This window comes from Anomaloglossus baeobatrachus, chromosome 5 (genome assembly GCF_048569485.1).
Source record: "Anomaloglossus baeobatrachus isolate aAnoBae1 chromosome 5, aAnoBae1.hap1, whole genome shotgun sequence".
Taxonomy (NCBI): domain Eukaryota; kingdom Metazoa; phylum Chordata; class Amphibia; order Anura; family Aromobatidae; genus Anomaloglossus; species Anomaloglossus baeobatrachus.
Genome location: NC_134357.1, coordinates 502,130,304 through 502,146,021, shown reverse-complemented (window position 1 = coordinate 502,146,021; position 15,718 = coordinate 502,130,304). Strand labels below are relative to the sequence as shown.

The 15,718-nt window shown below is 47.7% G+C and overlaps 1 protein-coding gene across 1 annotated transcript in view; it reads left to right on the top strand.

The window, feature by feature from the left end:
- The first annotated feature begins 243 nt into the window (after nucleotides 1-243).
- Nucleotides 244-15,718, top strand: part of LOC142312837 (uncharacterized) — a 173,345-nt gene continuing 157,870 nt past the window's right edge. The window contains exons 1-7 of the mRNA XM_075351821.1: nucleotides 244-481; nucleotides 3,989-4,133; nucleotides 4,263-4,439; nucleotides 4,522-4,645; nucleotides 4,729-4,826; nucleotides 5,637-5,727; nucleotides 13,415-14,078. Of these exons, the coding sequence (XP_075207936.1) occupies nucleotides 4,056-4,133; nucleotides 4,263-4,439; nucleotides 4,522-4,645; nucleotides 4,729-4,826; nucleotides 5,637-5,727; nucleotides 13,415-14,078 (1,232 nt within the window). The 5' untranslated portion in view covers nucleotides 244-481; nucleotides 3,989-4,055. The remainder of the gene's footprint in view (nucleotides 482-3,988; nucleotides 4,134-4,262; nucleotides 4,440-4,521; nucleotides 4,646-4,728; nucleotides 4,827-5,636; nucleotides 5,728-13,414; nucleotides 14,079-15,718) is intronic.

Here is a 15,718-nt window from a genome sequence, read left to right as displayed (position 1 = left end):
TAGAACTGCACGTGGCTCTGGGTGCATATTGGACCTGACAGGTTCCCTTTCAAGAAAAAATAACAGGTCTGTGAGAGCCAGGATTCTTGCCGATTGGAAGTTGATAAAATACTTATTTGGTGCAATAAAATGCAAATTAATTTAAAAATCAAACAATAAGTTGTTTTTTTTGTTTTTTTAATCTGTCACAGTTGAAGTGTACCGACGATAAAAATTACAGACCTCTCCATTGTTTGTAGGTGGGAAAACCTGTAAAATCGGCAGAGGATCAAATACTTATTATCCCTACTGTATGGCTGCAATCGCACACCTGTCTCCACTCTGTACACAGAATCCCTCCTGACCCCCACACATAAACCAGTCCTGCATACACAGAGGAGCTGATCATGTGACTCCTGACTCCTCCCCTCCATGTGACATCATCACAGGTCCTGTAAGCACAGAGCAGCCATATATCCAGTGTGCGGCTCTGCAGGAGGAGGTATGTGGAGATTCCCCATTACTGGGCAGAGGAGCACTCTTTGAGTGCTGAGTCTATTTACTAGTTTTGTTTTGCTGCATTCAAAGGTGCAGTTTCTGGTTTGGTTTCTTATACTTAGTCATGTGGGAAGGCTTATTAAACTGTCAATATTGACTTTTAAGGGTGGCGCTAGAGTTTCAGTTCTCTACCCCTGTGAGGAGCCTATTTCTATATTTAAATTCCCAGAGGAGCATGGCCTATAAGTCTCCTTACACTGATAAGGCACTCTACGCAAGGAGAAACTTTCTCCCTAGACCAGAATAACAAGAGACGTATCTAAACTTTCCTTTTATATTTCTTCAATTATTTTGGTGCTGGATTGTAGATATTCTGTGATAAATCTCTGTGTGTGACTATACCGTGTGCAGAATTATTAGGCAAGTTGTGTTTTAGAGGATTTTTTTTTTATTATTGATCAACAACTATGTTCTCAATCAACCCAAAAGCTCATAAATATCAAAGCTTAATATTTTTTATTTTTTTTTTAAAATCAGGTTCATTTTTATTTAACAGCAAAATTATACAGTACATAAAATAAATTCCCCCCCCCCAAAAAAAATATATCACAGAAAGGAGAAAAACCTTTAGTCAGTAAGAAAAACCACACAAATAACATAATAAACAATGCACCCGTAGTCCACGTCTCATTTCAATATGGGTCACAAAGTGCATATTTCCCAATATATTCTCCATAGTATAGCTTACCCAGCATCTTTATGACATTATATATACACATATATATACATACATATACATATACACATACACACACATGCACACACATATACATACACATATATTCCAGCAGTACGCATATCACCCTATTTGAGTAAATTTGTTAACCAGTTAGAAGGAGAAGGACCTGGTCGCCCGCACTGTCCTGCAGTAACGCCGAGGAGGGAAGGCCTGGGGTATCCAACCATGCCCCCCAGATCTTATAGAACTTCTTCAATGCATTTCTTTTAAGGTATACTCCTCTCTCCAGTCGAAGTATAGCGTTTACTCTTTCCCTAAGATCCCCGATGACCAGAGGCGCCGGGTCCAACCAGTGGTAGGCCAACAGTTTCCTAGCCTGGTACAAGAGACGTGTAAGACCGACCATTACCGGCGAACTCAAATCCACCCCCCCTTCCAGTAGACCCAGGATACATATAATAGGTCTTGGCTGTAGACGGATATTGAAAACTTGTCTAACCAATTCTAGTACTGCCCTCCAGTAATCTTCAATATTCCCACTGGACCACATCATATGCATCAGATTAGCACCCTCCTGCCCGCATCTAGGACACAGATCCTCCACAATCCTCCCGCTGTCCCTCACCTCCTCTCCAGTGTCAAGTTTCAATTTGGTGATATAGGTCAATCCCTACTGTGCCCTAGCAACTGAAGCCAAGAGATGTCCCACACTCTCCCCCTCCGTAAAGTACCGCTGCTTAAGGAAAAAGCGTTTGTTAGTGGCCAAGAAAGTCATATGGTCTCTCAGAGCTCTCTGTGCCCTCTCTAAGTCTCTCTTGGCATCATCTGTAGGGTTAGATATAAGATGTAATTCTGTATCACCTAAAGTGTCCGTCAGATACTTAGTGTGCTCCCTTGTTTTCGCCTTTCGGGTGCAAATTTCACTAATATATGTCCCACGAACATACGCCTTCATTGCGTCCCACACTATATGTTTAGATGCCGTACCGTCATTTGTCACAAAATATTCCCGTATAGTGTCAGTCAGAGTGCCCCCTATCAGTTGTATCCAAAAAGGTTGAGCCGCCACGGTATCCCCGCCAGCCGGTCTGGGTCCCCAAGCCTTAGACGGACCTGTAGTGGGGAGTGGTCTGACACCCTCCTGGCCAGGTACGTGACTGAAGCTACACAAGGCAGCAGCTGAGCAAAGCTTAATATTTGTGGAAGTTGGAGTGTTTTTTTAGATTTGGCTATCTTAGGAGGATATCTGTTTGTGCAGGTAACTATTACTGTGCAGAATTATTAGGAAACTTAATAAAAAACAAATATATTCCCATCTCACTTGTTTATTTTCACAAGGTAAACCAATATAATTGCACAAAATTTAGAAATAAACATTTCTGGCATGCAAAAACAAAACCCCAAAAAATTAGTGACCAATATAGCCACCTTTCTTTATGATGACGCTCAACAGCCTACCATCCATAGATTCTGTCAGTTGCTTGATCTGTTTACAATCAACATTGCATGCAGCAGCCACCACAGCCTCCCAGACACTGTTCCGAGAGGTGTACTGTTTTCCCTCCCTGTAGATCTCACGTTTTATGAGGGACTACAGGTTCTCTATGGGGATCAGATCAGGTGAACAAGGGGGCCATGTCATTATTTTTTTCATCTTTTAGACCTTTACTGGCCAGTCACGCTGTGGAGTAGTTGGATGCATGTGATGGAGCATTGTCCTGCATGAAAATCATGTTTTTCTTGAACAATACCGACTTCTTCCTGTACCACTGCTTGAAGAAGTTGTCTTCCAGAAACTGGCAGTAGGTCTGGGAGTTGAGCTTCACTCCATCCTCAACCCAAAAAGTTCATCTTTGATGATACCAGCCCATACCAGTACCCCACCTCCACCTTGCTGGCGTCTGAGTCAGAGTGGAGCTCTCTGCCCTTTACTGATCCAGCCTCTGGCCCATCCATCTGGCCCATCAAGAGTCAGTCTCATTTCATCAGTCCATAAAACCTTTTAAAAATCAGTCAAGATATTTCTTGGCCCAGTCTTGATATTTTATATTATGTTTCTTGTTCAAAGGTGGTCGTTTTTCATCCTTCCTTACCTTGGCCATGTCCCCGAGTATGGCACACCTTGTGCTTTTTGATACTCCAGTAACATTGCAGCTCTGAAATATGGCCAAACTGGTGGCAAATGGCATCTTGGCAGCTTCACGCTTGATTTTCCTCAATTCATCGGCAGTTATTTTGCACCTTTTTTTCCCCAACACACTTCTTGCGACCCTGTTGGCTATTTGCCATGAAACGCTTGATTGTTCGGTGATCATGTTTCAATAGTTTGGCAATTTCAAGACTGCTGCATCCCTCTGCAAGACATCTCACAATTATGGACTTTTCAGAGCCCGTCAAATCTCTCTTCTGACCCATTTTGCCAAAGGAAAGGAAGTTGCCTAATAATTAGGCACACCTTATATAGGGTGTTGATGTCATTACACCACATCCCTCTTCATTACAGAGATGCACATCACCTGCTTTACGTAATTGGTAGTTGGCTCTCAAGTCTATACAGCTTGGAGTAGGATAACATGTATAAAAAGTATCATGTGATCAAAATACTAATTTGCCTAAGAATTCTGCACACAGTGTATAGTTGGATTGTGTGTTATACCGGGGGCAGGACGGGGCCAGGACTGGATGTAGTGATCATATGAAGCCGGTAACAGCTCCGGAGATTTCTCACATGGGATCTTTCTGATGTTACATCATCATCTTCTCCCTATTCAGGTCCCTACAATATTAGATCCTCTCAGATCTTCTATATAAGAGAATTTTCCTAATTGACCCATCAAGGATGGATAGGGACAGGGACAAGATGGCGCAGCGGATAATACACCTCACCCTAGAGATCCTCTTTCGGCTTACTGGAGAGGTGAGAGATTCTGATGATGTCACATTACATCATTCTTATCTATGGGAATAACAGATGGACAGAACTGGAGAGGTGAGGACTCTGGAAATGTCTGTAGTGAAATTTATTAATGTGTCTCTCCATATCCAGGATTACACAGTAGTGAAGACCTCTAGTGAGCGCTGTCAGGACCCTGTATCTGAGGAATGGGGAAGACCCCTGAGCCCAATCACGGGGCCTCCACCTCACCCCTTGATACATGAGGACATCAATGAGCAGAAGATCCTAGAACTCACCTACAAGATGATTAAGCTGCTGACTGGAGAGGTGACACTGCTGGGAATGCTGGGACATTATACAGTAACGCTATGAAGGGATCGGGGGATGACGGTATCATTGTATGTGTCAGGTTCCTATAAGGTGTCAGGATGTCACCGTCTATTTCTCCATGGAGGAGTGGGAGTATTTAGAAGGACACAAAGATCTGTACAAGGACATCATGATGGAAGTTCCCCAACCCCTCAAATCACCAGGTAATAGACAGGACTAAATACACATGGCCTATAATTATCTGTATGTAAAGAATGAATTCAGTCGCTGTATGTATTTCCTCCAGTTATATCCAGTGAGAGGACAACACCAGAGAGATGTCCCCATCCTCTTCTTCCACAGGACTGTAAACAAGAAAATCCCATTGTTCCTCAGGATGATCAGGTAGATGGAGAGATGTTATGAAATCTCAACTATGATGTGTTGACGGCTATGCAGGTCTTGTTGACATCTTATTGATCTGCTATTTTACTTCCCTGGCTCTCATCTGGTAGTCTGCACACCTAACTCTGGACTCATCTTTAAATGACCACTTCACACAATGTCATCTTTCTCCATCTTTAGCCCTCATTCGCATATCAGTATTTATGCATTAGTGTTGTATGCCAAACCAAGGAGTCCAACTAACAGAGAAAAACTATAATTGAAAGATTGACACCTGTTCTGACTTTTGGAGACACTCTTAGTTTTGGCATCCAAATACTGATGAAATAGTGATCAAAAATATTGATGTGAGAATGAGGCCTTACTCTGCTCTGGTGCTGGCAAAATCTTTATTCATTCAGTGCAAATCTATTTTTACTTATACTGCTCTAGACCCCAAGGTCGGGTGAAAATAATAAACCTGCTCTACTGTCTGAAGTTTTGAAGGCCAAAGGTCATCCAATACACTACTAGATGAGTGTCTCATAAGGTGGCCATTCAGTCTGTTTTATACTTCATGGAGATGACAGGATAAAGCTGATCATAGACATTAGATGTGGTTTGGATCTTCCCACAATTTTCCAGTTATGGAGACTGTTGATAAGATTTAGGAGACGACAGTTTGGCTGTATACAGGACACCTGCAGAAAGATATGTGATAACTATGTCTGTCATGTCATTTTTGGTCTTCATGTTGATTATTTTTTTCTAGTCTTTAAAAATATTTTACATGATTTCTCCAACTGTCACTATTACAACATTATGTTTCAGGGCAAAGATCTGACCCATATTAATGCTACAGGGACATATGTGAGGGGTGATGAGTGGTGTACAGAGGAGGCTCCTGCAGATAACTGCACAGGTGAGTAGTGACTACTAAATGCAGAGAAGTCACAGGTTCTATTCAGCCACTGGCTGGTATAATTATGTGCTGTATATTTTGGGGTTTGTAACAGTTTTTGTCAAGATTTTACTGGAACAAAAATCCAATTTAAAAACCATGTAAGGAAAACATAGCTCTTTTATTGCAGCAATACACTGGCCCTGTATATCCTGGCCTTATAGTGAACCCGACTAGTCAAATGTGCACACCAAACTGCATGGCTGACTAATTGAAAAGGCCGGGCCCTCTCCCCACTTTTTCCCATTGAGTGACAGGTCTCTCCTTGCATGATTGAGTGTTAAGAGAGAGACCTGTCAGTCATTGGTAGTGATTTTACAGCTAACACAATACCACAATATAATTTTTCATTTTACATCACTGAGATTCAGGAAAAGGCTTTTATAAGAGTTCATGTTCTGTGTACAAGTGGAGTATACCGCCACAAAGGTCCTAGCCTCTCAAGATACAAAAAATGTTAAGATATAAAAATTCAACATATTACTCACACCCAGATGTCAGCCAACATGAGGAAAGGTCCCCTGGATGTCCCCTTTCCTCAGTTCTGTTCCATGACATGACATCTTTCCAAGAGGAATATGACAGATGTGGCCTTGAGCCATTGATAGAATGACTGAAGGTGATGGTAAATTGAGGCTCAATAGTAGTCAGTAGGCTGGAAAGAAAAAGATAATATGTCATCCACTTTCACAAGGAAAAACTGAAAGGAGGATAAATAAAGGACCAGCAAACCTGTTAAAGTTTTCAAGCATTGAGTAGATGTGTCTAGATAAGACACCAGATGACAGGACCCCTGCGCTTCTCCCAAGCCAGTATTACACCAAGCAGATCAGTTAGCAATGCTGGAATTCTTCTCAGTGAAGTTAAAGATGATAGAGTAGCATCCACAGACTTTTCTTTATATTTCATTTAGACAAAATAGCCCACACAAACAGAAGTGTTCTCTTCCATGTAGAAAAACATCAAAAGATTAGGCAAATGGAAAACCAAGGCAGAGATTAAGGCCCTTGGTAACTCTAGAAAGGCTGCTTCAGCCTGAGGTGTCTAAGTTCTTTAAGTTGACACTTTGGTGGTCTCCATCTCTACAGTCATCAAACAGAGACAAAAAAATTGAAGATAAATTGAAAACAATATATTGCAAGATATTTACAATGAAACCTCTTTTTTTAAATGGTCAGCACTGAAAGAACTCAGGTTTTCTCTATCGTTTCATTGGGGGACACAGGACCATGGGTTATGCTGCTGTCACTAGGAGGCTGACACTAAGTAAACATAAAAAAGTTAGCTCCTCCCTAGCAGCATACACCCCGAGCCGGAGGCGGGCTCAGATCAGTTTTTAGCTTAGTGTCGTAGGAGGCTGATGTGGGCCGTCTCGGCCCCCCTCAGCCATGTATGTTTTTGCGCTTTTTTATTTTATTTCGGCGCCGCTCATCGCTCTCATACCTGTCGTCTTCTTCTCTGCAGGTATTCGCTTCACTCATTCTCCGCAGCCCCGTGGGTACCGCTCCCCAGGGTCGCAGGGGCTTGAGACTTCGGGGCCCTCTCCCCCGCCCGTCCCCGTGGTACCACTCCCGGGGGTGCGCGTGTGGGCAGGTTGTTTTGTGGGCACCCCTGATTCGCCCTGAGGTATCACCCCAAAGGGCGTACAGGGGAATACAGCAGGGATGGAACCTCAGCAGCGTTTGTGATAGATGGGGCCCTGTCACGCTGCCTTCTCCTGATAGGGGGCTGTCTACCCCCATCATGATGCCTACTACCCTGCCTTCAGCACGCTCTCCCCCGGAGCCTTCCTGGACGAGCAGCGCTGTTCACAGGCAGGGCCAGGGAGCTCTGCCTGCACCGCATCCATCGCTGAGCCGGCGCCGCCGATTGCAGGTAGGATCCGACTTCCCTGCTCTTTCCCCCGGCCCCCTCCATAAATTTAGTCCCCGGCTTCGGCCTAGTCGCTCCTGCGTCCTAGCCACGCCCCTGCTGCATCGCTATTGGCCGCCGGTCGTCTCCCTCTGTACCTCCCACTGCTCTGCCTCCTGGCAGATGGTGGGGGCTGTGAATCCTCCAGACTTTTCGCGCCGGAATCCTGCTCCTCCCCCAGCCTCCTCCAGCGTCCCCTCTCCATTTTAGCCTGCCTCTGGTCCCCTGAGGCTGCAGCACGCCGGCGTTCTGAGTTTTCTGGCCAGCTCATTCCTGGACTCCACTTCTGGACTGGTGGGCAGCACGCAGGACCTGGGTAAGCTCTGCTCCTAAGGAGTAGCCCTCACTAGGTAGCATTCTCTGAGTTTAGGGACGAGTTAACCCTCTCCTGTCTCCTTCCTAGCAGCCACCAGGGAGAGTACCTGTGTGCACCATGCCTAAGGCTAAGCCCACCCAATCCAAGCAGGCCCCCTTTGCACTATTTTTTGCATGCTCCTCCTGCAGCTCCAAATTTTCCCAGGGTCAGGACGCCCCACTATGCTCCGTCTGTTCTACAGACGCGCAGCCTCCGCAGGACTCCGCGGCCGACGCTTCTGATACCGCAGACGCCACAGCGCCATATGCTGCAGGGCCCTGCGTCCCGCCCCCCCCCGACTGGCTAGCGTCCCTGTCCCAGTCCGTAGATTCCCTCTCTGAGGCTTCTCGGACCATCGCGCAAGCTCTACGCCTGCTGCCGACGCTCGCCCAGATTCCCGCAGACCCGGCGCAATTGCCCCCGGAGCAGGTGAGCCCCGTTGCAGGGTCCTCCTCTGCTGCTCAGAAACGGACCCGCCGGGTCTCGTCCTCAGACTCTTCCCAGGTTTCACCTTCATCCCCAGGTCCAGACCGTCAGTCCTCCAGGGAGGCTTCTGACTGCTCCGAGGATGATTCCGATGCGGTACCCCTACAGGACTCAGAGCAGGCGGCCGATATTCGGCACATGGTAAATAGCCTGATAGAAGCAGTAAACCAGACCTTGAAGGTACAGGTGGACCCAGTCTCCTCCCAGAGCACCCAGGTGTCCTTTAAGCGGGTGAAGCGGGCCCAGAACACATTCAGCGGACATCCAGAATTCGCTGAGTTACTGCGCAGCCACAGGCAACAGCCGGACAGGGTATTTACCAGCGGTAAGTCCATCGATTTGCATTATCCCTTTCCTGAGGGTCTTCGAAAGGATTGGGCAGGTTCCCCTGTGGTTGACCCCCCAGTCTCCCGCCTGTCTTCTCACACAGTCCTTCCACTCACTAACGGTACGTCTCTCAAAGATCCTACGGACCGTACTATTGACAGGTTGGCCCGTTCCGCCTTCGAGGCAGCGGGCTCATCCCTCTCTCCGGCCTTCGCCTCGGTTTGGGTGGCGAAGGCCCTGATGTCCTGGGCGGACACGCTACGCGGCGGTCTCCGCGCCATTCCTACCAATCCGGACCTGGTTCCCATCGCCTCGCAGATTTCCCTCGCGGGTGAGTACTTGCTCAATGCAGCCCTGGCGTCTGCAAGTTGCGCGACCCAGGCCGCCAGCAACAATGTGGCCATCCGTCGAGCCCTTTGGCTCCGCTCCTGGAACGCGGATGCGGCCTCTAAGAAGTCACTAACTTCCCTGCCCTTCCTAGGGGAGCGTCTCTTCGGAGATAGGCTGGACCAGCTGATCTCCGATGCAACGGGAGGAAAGAGTACATCTCTCCCCCAATTGCGCCCCAAGCGCTTCCAGAATCGGCGCTCCACCGCTCGTTTCCGGTCCTTTCGCAGCTTCAGCTCCAATCCCCAGCCGCGGAAAAGCCGCTCTCCTCCGAGAGACAGGAAGACCCCGTCATTCAAGACCAATCCCGCCTGGCGTTCACGCCCCCGCCAGTCCACGAGATCCTCTTCTGGTTACCGCCGTCGTTCCTCCAAGTGACTCGCGGTCGGCGCGCAACAGCGCCAGACTTGTGGGAGGGCGCCTGTCTCGTTTTCAGCATGTGTGGATCCCCCTGACCGCCGATGCCTGGGTCAGAGAGATCATCACATCAGGCTACAAAATAGAATTCGAGGCAAAGCCACCGAGACGTTTTTTCCTATCTCGCCCTCCCGAGTCTACCGCGCGGGCTCGCGCGTTCTTTCACTCCATAGACTCCCTCCTCCGAACCGGAGTCGTGGTACCAGTCCCTCCCGCAGAGCGTTTCAAGGGGTTCTATTCCAACCTTTTCGTGGTCCCCAAAAAGGACGGCTCTGTCCGTCCCGTCCTCGACCTAAAGCTTCTGAACAGGTCGGTGAGACCTCGGCCGTTTCGAATGGAGTCACTCCGGTCCGTCATCGCGTCCATGGAGGTAGGCGAATTCCTGGCATCGCTGGATATTCAAGACGCCTATCTTCGCGTCCCGATAGCCACCTCTCACCAACAGTTCCTCCGTTTTGCGATAGCGGAAGATCACTTCCAGTTCACAGCTCTTCCCTTCGGCCTCGCATCCGCACCCAGGGTCTTTACGAAGATCATGGCTGCTGCCATGTCCGTCCTGCATGCCAGGGGTGTCATGGTCATCCCGTACTTGGACGATATGTTGATAAAGGGCTCTTCTTTCGAGGACTGTCGTCTCGGGGTTCAGGTCACGATCGACACCCTTTCACGGTTAGGGTGGCTGATAAATCGGAAGAAGTCCTCTCTGATCCCGGCCCGTCGGATCACCTTTTTAGGCATGGTATTCGATACCATCCAAGGGCGAGTTTTCCTCACACAGGAGAAGATCTCCTCCCTACAACGAGGACTCCGCGCTCTTCGGCGTCAGCGCCAAGTGTCCATCAGGTTCGGCATGCGAGTCCTCGGTCGTATGGTGGCGGCGATGGAAGCGGTACCCTTTGCACAGTTCCATCTCCGGCCACTCCAGCTGGCCTTGCTGAAGAAGTGGGACAGATCTCCCTTTTCTCTGGACCGCAGGTTTCATCTTTCGCCGGAGACCCGCAACTCCCTCCGTTGGTGGCTCAATCAGCGCAACCTCGCATCAGGGAGGTCTTTCCTCCCGCTCCACTGGAAGATAGTGACCACCGACGCCAGTCTCCAGGGCTGGGGAGCAGTGTTTCGACATCACACAGCGCAGGGCCGATGGTCACCGAGAGAGAGTTGTCTCCAGATCAACATTTTGGAGATAAGAGCCATCCGGCTAGCCTTGCAGCAGTTTCGGCACCTAGTACAGGGTTGCCCGGTCAGGATCCAGTCGGACAATGCGACGGCGGTGGCGTACATCAACCACCAAGGCGGCACAAGAAGTGTCGGGGCGATGCGAGAAGTCAAGAAGATATTGCACTGGGCCGAGTGTCATCACTCCCTGATCTCAGCGGTACACATCCCAGGCGTGGACAATTGGGCGGCGGACTTCCTCAGCAGGGAAGGCCTCGCCTCCGGAGAATGGTCCCTCAACCGGGAAGTCTTCAACCAGATCTGCGACAGATGGGGAGTTCCGGACGTGGACCTAATGGCCTCCCGGTTCAACCGTCAAGTTCCGCACTTTGTAGCGCGGTGCCGCGACCGCTTGGCTTTAGGAGTCGACGCCCTCACCCTGTCATGGAGCCAGTTCAGTCTCCCGTACATCTTCCCTCCGCTCCCTCTAATTCCGAGGGTCCTCAAGAAGATCAAGGCGGAAGGGATACCGGTCATCCTAGTGGCTCCGGACTGGCCCAGGCGAGCATGGTTCGCGGAACTAACTCAGCTCCTCGCAGACGCTCCGTGGCGCCTTCCAGACCGTCCAGATCTCCTGCAGCAGGGGCCTCTCTTCCATCAGAACTCACAGGTCCTAAATTTGACGGCCTGGCCATTGAATCCTGGGTTCTAGCTAAGGCTGGTTTTTCCTCAAGAGTGATTCAGACAATGATTAGGGCCAGGAAGCCATCTTCATCAAAGATTTACCACCGCACGTGGAAAGTTTTCTTCAGGTGGTGTGAAGAGCAGAATATTTCTTCTCCTCTCGCATTCTCCCTTCCTTCCCTGTTGGCATTCTTGCAGTCAGGCCTAGATGCGGGTCTCTCGCTCGCAACACTAAAGGGCCAGATATCGGCGTTATCAATCCTGTTTCAGAAGCCACTGGCCGCTCGTTCACAGGTTAAGACCTTCATCCAGGGAGTAGCCCACCTGGCACCGCCGTACCGTCGGCCTCTAGAACCGTGGGACCTTAATCTAGTCCTAGGGTCACTTCAGGGCTCCCCATTCGAGCCCTTGCGAGAATCTTCCCTGTCTCACCTGTCTTGGAAGGTGGTGTTTCTTGTTGCCATCACTTCTATTCGCAGGACGTCAGAGCTGGCAGCTCTCTCTTGTCGTTCCCCCTTTTTGATTTTTCACCAGGACAAAGCGGTTCTCCGGCCAGATCCCGCTTTTCTCCCAAAGGTGGTCTCCCCGTTCCATCTTAACGAGGAAATCATCCTTCCATCCTTCTGTCCTGGCCCCTCTCACAGCTTGGAGAGGTCCTTGCACACCCTGGACCTAGTGCGTGCACTTAGAATTTATGTCTCCAGGACCGCGCCGTTCCGTAAGTCAGATGGTCTGTTTGTTCTCCCTTCTGGTCCCAAGAAGGGTGAATCGGCATCCAAGGCCACAATTGCCAGATGGATCCGTTCCGCCATATCAGAGGCCTACCGGATTCGGGACAAGTCTCCGCCGCGGGGGGTAAAGGCGCACTCTACCCGCGCAGTGGGCGCCTCTTGGGCGATTAGGCATCAGGCGTCGGCCGACCAGGTCTGCAAGGCCGCCACCTGGTCTAGCCTGCACACCTTTACTAGGTTCTACCACGTTCACACCCAAGCATCGGCAGATGCTATTTTTGGGAGAAAGGTCTTGCAGGCAGCAGTTGCGCACCTGTAATAGGGTGGCAGCATTCAATTATAGTGCAAGCCCGCCGAGGGAGGTTGTTGTTGTCTGCCTCTGCGGGTTTTTCGGTATTCCCACCCAGGGACTGCTTTTGGACGTCCCATGGTCCTGTGTCCCCCAATGAAACGATAGAGAAAGTAGGATTTTTGTGTACTCACCGTAAAATCTCTTTCTCTGAGTCTTCATTGGGGGACACAGCACCCACCCTGCTTGGTTTTTTTTTTGGTTGATTCAATTGCATTTGCCTGCTATTTTTTCAGTGGTCTTATGTTCATAGACCTCTTGTTTGCACGGCTGCATTGTTTTAGTTACAACTTGTGTTTATGTATGGTGATTCTGGTACTCCTCCTACTGCTTGTGCACCAACTGATCTGAGCCCGCCTCCGGCTCGGGGTGTATGCTGCTAGGGAGGAGCTAACTTTTTTATGTTTACTTAGTGTCAGCCTCCTAGTGACAGCAGCATAACCCATGGTCCTGTGTCCCCCAATGAAGACTCAGAGAAAGAGATTTTACGGTGAGTACACAAAAATCCTACTTTTTCCTATGGTCCACAAGCTTTCCAGTTAATAAAATTCTGTAGGGAACCTCTGATCCTTCTAGAATCAGTAATCTGTTAAGTTTCAAATTTCATATTTATGGAAGAAGAGAAGCTTTAGCTGGATGTTGAAAATAAGTGAGGAAGAATTGAAAGCCAAAAAAAAACACCCTTCAGGAAGAGGTTAAGCAGTTGATCATTTAATATTATTACAGTTTGTAAATAAATGTTTATATAGAAATGTTCTAAAATATGTGTTGTATATTATCATTAATAATATGCTTGTAAGGCATTGTTATGGAAAAAAATAATAAAATCACTTTTATTCTTGGCAGATGACTTTACCAGGAGCTCAGAGGGACATCTGATATTTCCAGATTATAAAGCAGATGATCATAGTATTCCACCAGAAACATATGAAGATTATGCCATTATCTCAGATATAGTTCCAGCCCTCCAGAGTAAAAATCTATTGTATAATCCTTTTCAGCAAGTTTTATCTTCCGATTCATCAAATATTGCTGTGCAAAATATGAATTATAGACTATTTATTGAACATCAAAGCACTTATGCAAAGGAAAAGCCATATTCATGTTTGGAATGTGGGAAATCTTTTAATAAGAAATCTAATCTTGTCACACATGAAAAAATTCACACAGGGGAGAAGCCATATTCATGTTTAGAATGTGGGAAATGTTTTAATAAGAAATCAAATCTTATTGCACATCAGAGAAGTCACACGGGGGAAAAGACATTTCTGTGTTCAGAGTGTTGGAAATGCTTTAAAGAGAAATCATCTCTTGCTAGACATCAGAGAATTCACACAGGGGAAAAACCATATTCATGTTTAGAATGTGGGAAATGTTTTAACCAGAAAACACATCTTGTTAGACATCACAGAAGTCACACAGGGGAGAGGCCATATTCATGTTTAGAATGTGAGAAATGTTTTATAGAGAAAGCACACCTTGTTGCACATCAGAGAAATCACCCAGGGATGTAGCCTTATATATTTATTTTATCCTTTGTGTGGTAGGGCTTAATAGTACGACCTATGTGTTAAACAGCTGGCATCTGGCTTTACAAACAGTGACCGGAGCTAGGTCCGATTGCTATTTAACCAATTACACTGAACAAAACTATAAATGTAACATTTATCATATATGCTGATCCAGAGCATCTCAAACATGCTCAATGGATGACGTATCTTGTGAGTGAGTATGCTGCCATGCAAGAACTGGGATGTTTTCGGCCTTCAGGAATTGTTTACAGATCTTTTCAACATGGGTCCATGCATTATGATGCTGCAACATGAGGTGATGGTCATGAACGAATGGAATAATGGGTCTCAGGATCTTGTCACAGTATCTGTGCATTCAAAATGGCATCAATAAAATGCACCTGTGTTCGTTAACCATAACATATACCTACCCATACAATAACCCTACTGCCACTATGACCCACTCAATTCATAATGGTGACATCAGTAAAGCACTCACTCACAAAATGCCATACATGCAGTCTAACATCTGCCTTAGGCCGGTTTCAGACGTCCGTGTTTAATCAGGTACCAGTCACACGCATGGTTATGGTCACACGTGTGTCAAATGTGTGTCATACGTGTGTCTGACGTGTGGCACACGTGTGACATCCGTGTTTGCATGCGTGTGACAGGTACCAGAGAAAACACGGGTCTGTGAAATAAAAAGATTTTTCATATTTACCTGCTGTCTCCGACTCTGCTGCCTCCCGCTCATGACCGCCGCTCATTATATTCATCGATTATTCACCGCACTCAGCAAGCCGGAGCATCACGGGTACAGCACCACCGAGGACAGCACTGCGGGGACAGCACTGCGGGGACAGGTGAGTATTCACAAAGCACAGTGACATCCAGGAGGTCATCGGAGTTCCCAATGAACTGTGATGACATCCTGATGACCCCCACGACACCCGCGCTACAGCTTCACGGGTTCATCAGAGTTCATTGGCAACTGTGATGAGTCCCCGATCCTGTCCCCGCAGTGTTCCGGCTTCCAGGTTCTCAACACACACACACTCACCCAGCGATGCGGCCCCTGGCACTGAAGTCCCCAGCGCTATCCCCGCTTCCAGCTCCACAGGGCACTGAATATTCAGTGAGTATAATGAGCGGCGATAAGGAACAAGAGGCAGCAGAGCCGGAGACAGCATCGCTGGCGATAGGTAAATATAGAAAATCTTTTTTTTTAAAAAAAAAAGACCCATATTTTCTCCGGTATGTTTTCCACTGATGTCACACAGATCACATCAGTGTGCGATCCGTTTGACATCCGTGCTGCCGGAGATGCCTGCGTGTGTGCGTGCGGGATCATGAAAGGTCACACGGTCCGTGTGCAAACACAGACGTGTGAGGCACATCATAGAATAACGGGTACATGTGACATCCGTGTTAAAAACAGATGTAACACATACCTAAAACACGGACGTCTGAAACCAGCCTTATACAGGGAAAACTGGTATTAATTGGTTACGATAACAATCTGTAGTCAGGTGGAGACCCTGATGAGATCAACGAGCAACAGATGACCTTCCCTGAGACAATTTGACAGTTTGTTCAGAAATTCTTTGGTTATGCACAGATTGTTGCAGCAGCTGTC